An 8256-nucleotide genomic window follows, 5' to 3' on the forward strand; every position below is an offset into this window, starting at 1 on the left:
GACGGGGTTTCACCGTGTTAGCCAGGATGGTCTCGATCTCCTGACCTCGTGATCCGCCCGTCTGGGCCTCCCAAAGTGCTGGGATTACAGGCTTGAGCGACTGCACCCGGCATGGCTATTTTTTTATTATTATTTTTTGTAGAGACAGGGTCTCCCAATGTTGCCCAGGTGGTCTCAGACTCCTAGGCTCAAGCAATTCTCCTACCTCAGCCTCTCAAAGAGCTGAGATTACAGGTGTGAGCCACCATGCCCGGCTTCTAATACATTTTTTAAATTCAGCCATTCCTTCCAGAATGCCTATGAATAACAACACAAATACTAGCTCAACTATTAATCTCCCCTGTAAATCTAACAGTAACCCATGCCGAACAGTCTTTTTAAAAAAGCAGCACATAGATTACAGCTTTGATTATTCTCATTTGGCCCTCATTATTCAAGCCATATGATCGTTTCACAGATCTGTTTTCCAAGAATCTTTCAAGTACAACAAAAAACTCCTTTTGGCCCTCTGTACCTACTATTGTCCAAACACATATTTTTCCACCACCTACTTAATGACATTGTTTTACTTCTTTCTTTCCTGGTCCCTTGCCTGTGATTCTTGGTAGACTCTTTGTAAGAGCAAGCAGTGATGACAGTAAAGTATCCTTTCTACTTTTCCAGGGAGAGACATGTAGTCTAAAAGAGTTCAAATACTTTGGTCTGTGGCCTTTACGGTTTTTGTTTTTCAACATTATTTTCCTGGAAAGGATAGGAGAACTCTTCCTTTGATAAGAACTCAAATCTCAAGTCAGCCCACCTAAACATCCAAGCATACCCCCATACAAAAAAGGAGGCCTGATATGTAACTCCTTAAAATGTACATATTGGGCGGGGCACGGTGGCTCACACCTGTAATCCCAGAACTTTGGGAACCCAAGGCGGGTGGATCACTTGAGGTCAGGAGTTCGAGACCATCCTGGCCAACATGGTGAAACCCCGTCTCTACTAAAAATACAAAAATTAGTCGGGTGTGGTGGTAGGTGCCTGTAATCCCAGCTACTCAGCAGGCTGAGGCAGGAGAATCACTTGAACTTAGGAGGCAGAGGTTGCAGTGAGCCAAGATCATGCCACTGCACTCCAGCCTGGTTGATAGAGACTCTGTCCCCATAAATAAATAAAAATAAATAATAAAATGTACATAATGAACTAAAAGTAAAAGGGGGATATGACTTTCCTCTAACACATAAATGTTTACTGTGACTCCTTCTAAGAAAATATTGTAAAGGGGTATCATGTCCAGGATCAAGGAGGTGAGTAAAGTCCAGAGATAGAATCGAACAAACCTAAAGGGTGATTTTAGGAAAGTAAAAATATGAAAAATAAAAGCAAACACCGTTCATGAAAATAGCTTAGAAGTATTCCAGGAGAAAAAGGAAAGCAGAATAACAAATATACTTTTAATCCAGTAGTAGAAAAGGGCCTGGAAGCAGAGCTTATCTCACAGACTAGGTTCAAGTGAGAGAGGAAACCGAAAACCACTTATTCTCCCAAAGACTAAGCTGAGACAAGAGGATAGAAAGAGGATGGTAGGAAGAGAGGGATGGAAGGAGAGAGGAAGGGAGGGGGGAAGGAAGGGAGGGGGGAAAGAAGGGAGGGGGGAAGGAAGGGAGGAAGGTTAAAAATTCTGAGGCATTATTTTTCTATATATTTTCATCCATCTGTCCATACAACCAACCAATAATTTTAAGCAACGTATTTTTTTGATTCTACTGTGAATAATATGGCATTCATCTTCCATTTTTCTTACAGTATCAAATACCGCCTCAATGTTTTTACCTCATTATTCACACAAACTACATAATCAAAATGTAGAAACAAAACCAACTTTTATGTACCAGAAAACGTACTTTTAAAAATTATGTGAATACAGCAAACCTCTATGAAATGCGATGCCTATGAAAAGAGAAAGACTTACTTATTTTTCAGTTCTGAGGTGGCATCCATGTCTTTAAATTCCCCTGCAATATGAACTATACCATAACAGGTAACCGCAAAGGCCAGAAGTGTCTGAAGCACTATCTGTGAGTATAAAGATTGAGATTACTAAATAACACAAACATTATTATAAACATTTACAATTTCCTCTCTACCTCTTTATCGCCTCTAACAGGTAGTCCTCTCAGGGCCACCATCAGGGAGACAATGCTCACTTGAAATGATTGGGATTCAGATGCAATACAATCTATAAATTCTGTGGCTTGGCTGCAAAAATACCTCTGATGCTTCAATAAATAAATCTAGTGACATGTTCAAATAAGCAAAATCACTGAGTACTGAATGGTACTGAGCCACTTAGAACTCAATGATCAAATATTACCTGCTTCCAAGAGCAACTAAGAATTTTTAAGGTATTATTATTTTTGTTTTTCGCTTTTTGTTTTTGAGACGGAGTTTCCCTCTTGTTATCCAGGCTGGAGTGCAATGACGCTATCTCGGCTCACTGCAAACTCCACCTCCCAGGTTCAAGCAATTCTCCTGTCTCAGCCTCTTGAATAGATTACTGGCATGCGCCACCATGCCCGGCTAATTTTGTATTTTTAGTAGAGACGGGGTTTCTCCATGTTGGTCAGGCTGGTCTTGAACTCCCGACCTCAGATGATCTGCTCGCCACGGCTTCCCAAAGTGCTGGGATTACAGGCGTGAGCCACCATGCCCAGCCAGTATTATTGTTACATATCATAGAGTGCAGAAAGCGTATGTACACAGTATAAAGCAATTAAAAGAACATGTACCCACCACCCAGTTTAAGAAACAGATCATTCCTAGTACCTTTCAAATTCCACATTCCTAGTACCTTTCAAATCCCACATGTCCCTCTCAGATTATATCCTTTACCTTCCCTCTCAAAGTTAACTATTGTCCTGAATTGTATATTACTCAGTTTCTTGCTTTTCTTGATAATTTTACCAGCTATTAAATATATATGAATCTCTAAAACATATATGCCTTACTTTTGCCCATACTGAACTTTATTTAAATGGGCTCAAATGTATTCTTTTGTGTCTAGCTTTCCTCGCTCAACATTACGTCATTTTGTGTGTGTGTGTGTGTGTGTGTGTGTGTGTGTGTGTGTTTTATTTTTCTTTTTCTGAGATGGAATCTTGCTCTGTCACCCAGGCTGTAGTGCAGTGGTGCAATCTCAGCTCACTGCAACCTCGGCCTCCCAGGTTCAAGCGATTCTCATGCCTCAGCCCCCCCAAGTAGCTAGGATTACAGGTGCCCACCACTGCACCCGGCCAATTTTTGCATTTTTAGTAGAGATGGGGTTTCACCATGTTGTCCAGGCTGGTTTCAAACTCTGACCTCAGGTGATCCGCCCGTCTCAGCCTCCCAAATTGCTGGGATTACACGCATGAGCCCCCGCGCTTGGCCAGTTTTCGCTGTGCTTTGTATTTCATGATATGAAAAATACCACCATTTATCCATTCTGCTGTTGCTGTTGGATATGTGGGTTGTTTCCTGTTACTTTCACAATCAACATGAATATTCATATGCATGTCTCTCAGTTCACACATGGAAATACTGAGTGTAGAGTATGCACACGTTCAATTTTATTGGGTAATACCAACTGCTTTCCAAAGAGGTTGAGCAAGCAAAGAACACTTGGCTTTTGTTTTTGTTTTTAAGATGGAGTCTCACTCTGTCGCCCAGGTTGGAGTGCAGTGGCATGATCTTGGCTCACTGCAACCTCTGCCTCCCGGGTTCAAATGATACTTCTGCCTCAGTCTCCTGAGTATCTGGGATTACAGGCACCCACACCACACCCAGCTAATTTTTTGTGTTTTTAGTAGAGACGGGGTTTCACCGTGTTAGCCAGGATGGCCTTGATCTCCTAACCTCGTGATCTGCCTGCCTCGGCCTCCCAAAGTGCTGGGATTACAGGCGTGAGCCACCATGCCTGGCCAGAAGACTTGTTTTATACAATGCAGTCACAGGCACTTTTAACGAGAATCTATATGATCTGTCATGAAAATAAGACTGAAGTTGTTATGTAATAAAAAAGTTAATTATAAAACTATGCATATATACACATGTATAGCTTTTTAAAGAAAAAATAATATGTGTTTGGATTAGGTAAAACTACACATACATAATGTTTGTGTATAGGAACAAGACTGAACTACTGCTATACTCCAAACTGTTGGGAGTAGAAGTGGAACTGCCAAGGAATGGGGTCAGTTTTTCTGTTGTTGGGTGTTCTGATAATTGTGTAGGGTCCGTTTTAGTTTTTACTGTTTGACTCTGTTACAAAGAACTTACTACTTGTGTAATTTCAAGTCTAGTAAAGATAAAAATTGTGAGTGATGCTGGAATACTTACCATTTTAGTTTAAAAAACACTTTCCTGGCCGGGTGCTGTGGCTCACACCTGTAATCCCAGCACTTTGGGAGGCTGAGGGGGGTGGATCACCTGAGGTCAGGAGTTCAAGACTAGCCTGGCCAACATGGAGAAACCCTGTCTCTACTAAAAATATAAAAAAATTAGCCGGGCATGGTGGTGGGTGCCTGTAATCCCAGCAACTTGGGAGGCTGAGGCAGGAGAATTGCTTGAACCTGGGAGGCAGAGGTTGCAATGAGCCCAGATCACGTCACTGCGCTCCGGCCTGGGCAACAAGAGCAAAACACTGTCTCAAAAAAAAAAAAAAAAAAAAAAAAACACTTTCATTTTACCACCTATGTATGTCCCTAAACAATGTATTGTTGGCTTTATTTCCTTTACATAAAAAAGAACTTTTCTAAGCAATAAAGCTAAATAATCAACTTTTTAAGTCCATCCCATACCATGGACAGAGCATCTTCTAGAAAGGCTATTTCGACTACAGCTCTGGAAACCAAATAGAGAAAGCTTTCCAAATCTTTGAGCTTTGTGAGTGATGAAAAGTGGAGATCAGAGGCCGGGCGTGGTGGTTCATGCCTGTAATCCCAGCACTTTGGGAGGCCGAGGCGCGCAGATCACAAGGTCAGGAGATCGAGACCATCCTGGCTAACACGGTGAAACCCTGTCTCTACTAAAAATACAAAAAATTAGCCAGGCACAGTGGCGGGCGCCTGTAGTCCCAGCTACTCAGGAGGCTGTGGCAGGAAAATGGCGTGAACCTGGGAGGTGGAGTGTGCAGTGAGCCAAGATCACACCACTGCACTCCAGCCTGGGCAACAGAGTGAGACTCCATCTCAAAAAAAAAAAAAAAAAAAAAAAAAAAAAAAAGTGGAGATCAGATGTTATTTCATGTCTGGAAAATTTTAAGAGTATAAAAACCAGTAAAAAAAATTATTATGAGCTATGTGGCTAATTTTAAACATACATGTAATGGAATATAAATGACCAACTTACGTCTATTGGCAGTGATTCATCTTCTTTTTCTGTTAATCGCATATAAGAACGATCTATAAACCAGAAGCATACCATTAAGGAAATTGTAGCTCATTTTTCTTTCTTAAAATGAAGCAAATCAATATACCAAAGAAGTGGCTAACTTATATGCTACATAAAGTAATGCTAATCCTGGATTCCTCAAAACCTTCTATCTTCTAAGGCAGTCAGCCTATCTTAGTCAACTATTTTATTTTCATCATGACCTGCTTTGTCACCTTATAAAATGGGTAAGAGTGACAAGTGAGCAAGTATGAGGCAGAAATACCTCAGTATAATTTTTCTTTCATTATTATAGAAATACTAGAAACTTCTAAAAACTGTTACACTAACTCGTCAAAGAAATCACAATTATTTAAAAAGTAAAGTCTACAGAAAATCTCAACTCTGAAATAGCACCACCACTGTATGGACAAAATAATACTGGTATGGAAATGGTTCTCCTGAGAGGATACGCCGGGGCAGTGGTGGAACAGGAATTCCATGAAATCAATTTCTGCCTCTACTAGTTAATTATAATTCTGCTGCTGCTGCCTTAACCTCAGGAGACAGCAAGGGATAAAAGAAAAGGATCAGGATTTGGAAACTGGTAAGCCTAAATCAGTGCCAGCTCTTCAATTTACTATAATTTCATTTAATTAAAGAAGCCCTCAGTGATCATAATACATATCTCAAGTTCAGAGTGTTAAAATGGGGGGTGTCTTAGAATCAAAGAAATACAGTATCTATTTTTTTTCATTACCTGAATTTCCACAACGGTAAAATGAGAATAATGTGAGGTGAGGATTAAACAAGATACAGTAAATGACTGGTGCCCTATTACAACAAAGTTCATTACAGCAAAGATGAGCATGCCGCAGCGCCACATTGTGCTATTTGCTGCCACAGTCTGACATGACACACTTAAGTCTTAAAGGTATATATTACTCTCTCCCTGATCATTATATATAAAGAGGTCTCACTGCAGTGGCAAATCCACAAGGCATTCTCATCACCCAAAACATAAAATACAAAAATCTTAATTCTAGATGAACTTAGGGCAATCCCTATGTAATAGTACTTTGGACTAAATAAACTGTTTTTGAGTGCATGTGTATTGACTCTTAAAGAAGAATGTGTTTAGATACATTTCTTTAGTTTTAACCTATAGGTCTGTCATGAAGACAAGTGTAAAAGAAACATCAAACCAATACCAAAAATCGATTTTGACTAAACTCCCATCTAGTTCAATTCCTAGCTAGCTTGCTAGTTTGCATGAAGCCTCGTCTGCTTCTAACACTACCTTTAACCAGGAATTTCCTCATCTGTAAAATGAAGGGGTTGGACTTCAGTAAACTCCAAGGGCACTTCTCGCCCTACAATCTTATAATTCTACAGTTAAAACTTACTGTAGAAAATGACACAGTACTCCAGTGCATCCTAATCTCCTCTAGGACAGTGTTTCTCAAACTAATGTGCATACAAATCACCTGGGGATCTTATTAAAACCCAGATTCTGATTGAACAGAATTCTGATTCTGTTAAAACCCAGATTCTGATTGAACAGCGTCTTCTAACTACCTGCCAAGTGATGCTCATGATGCTGGTCTGTTGATCACACTGTAAGCAGAAAGGATCTAGGATACTTTCCTTAACCTCCCAGTTCCCCCAAAATATGACTGTCCCTGCTTCCACGCATCCTTATATACTTTTAGCATATCACTTTACTGTAATTACTTCTCGATCCAGTTGCTTTCCTCTAGACTTTGAACTGGCTCAGGGCATCACTGTATCTCTAGCACCTAACCACAGCGCAATTTCAACCAGCGACCCAAAACTGAATTTCATAACGCAGTGTAGCACCAATCTTTTGCCCAAGGTCACACAGATGTAGAGGTAATGCAAGTTTTTAACAACCAGCCCTTTAGACTCCCAGTCCAGTGCTCTTTCTCCTGTACCACAGTGCCTCCCTGAGGCAATCGGTCACTTAACTACTCAGTCTCTGCCTGGACAGCCCAAGAGTGCCCAAGATGTTGTCCACTTGGCTGTCGTGGGATCATGAGCATCCAAAGTTCTCAATCTCACAACTGTGCCTGATCTGCCCCATGCTGGATCTGACATCACTTGTCCTGGATTCCTGGAGACTCCTATTCTGAATCCTCTCCCAGACACCTCCTTCCAACCTTCCTCCAATTTCAGATGCCACACTATCTTCAAATTCAAACTCCGAATCTTCCACTGGGAACTCCTGCACTGATTTTCTTAGTGACACCAAAATGTAAGGTCTCAAAGGACCATTAATCGGACACTCGGTCCGATGGTCCCTTAGAAGTGCGCCCACACACCGCCCCTAGGGTTTCACACCGAAGCGGTCCCCGTGCCCCAGGCACTTACGCTGCGCCGCGGAAAAGGCGGCGTGGGCTAGGGCAAAGAGACCGATGCCCACCAGCCCCTTCCACAGCGACGGCGCCATGATGCCGAAGGAGCAGCAGCCCAGCAAAAGAAGCGAAGGGCGGCGGAGCTGTTTCTTCTTCCACCGGCGGGTGTCCGCGCGCCGCAGAAAGATGACGTCACTGAAGTCCTGAGCGCGAAGTGTCTCAGTGGTGGAAAAGGCAGAGGGCCGTGAGAAAACGGAAACAGGAATGCCGGGAAGAAGGAGAAAGCTACACGGAAAAAGGTCCGCGAGAACCCACGAACCTGCGCTATGGAGGCCCTCTCTGGGAGGGGCGGAGCTCAACGGAGTCGTAAACGAAGAGGCAAAAGCCGGAGCAATGGGGAAGCGAGGAGGAAGGGCGCCGGCAAATAAGCGCGGGCGCGAGAGGGGGGCGGGGCCAGTGGCGAGAATAGGGTGGGGCGAGGGACGGG

General features: G+C 42.4%; 1 protein-coding gene across 1 annotated transcript in view; it reads right to left on the reverse strand.

Annotated features, from left to right (window-relative positions):
- Nucleotides 1-8250, reverse strand: part of MMGT1 (membrane magnesium transporter 1) — an 11851-nt gene extending 3601 nt beyond the window's left edge. Inside the window, exons 1-3 of the mRNA XM_011978448.1 lie at nucleotides 7786-8250; nucleotides 5374-5426; nucleotides 1958-2061 (exon numbers count right to left, since the gene is read on the reverse strand). Of these exons, the coding sequence (XP_011833838.1) occupies nucleotides 1958-2061; nucleotides 5374-5426; nucleotides 7786-7864 (236 nt within the window). The 5' untranslated portion in view covers nucleotides 7865-8250. The remainder of the gene's footprint in view (nucleotides 1-1957; nucleotides 2062-5373; nucleotides 5427-7785) is intronic.
- Nucleotides 8251-8256: the final 6 nt, after the last annotated feature.

The sequence above is a fragment of the Mandrillus leucophaeus genome, unplaced genomic scaffold, assembly GCF_000951045.1.
Source record: "Mandrillus leucophaeus isolate KB7577 unplaced genomic scaffold, Mleu.le_1.0 Scaffold1032, whole genome shotgun sequence".
NCBI classification, from domain to species: Eukaryota; Metazoa; Chordata; class Mammalia; order Primates; family Cercopithecidae; genus Mandrillus; species Mandrillus leucophaeus.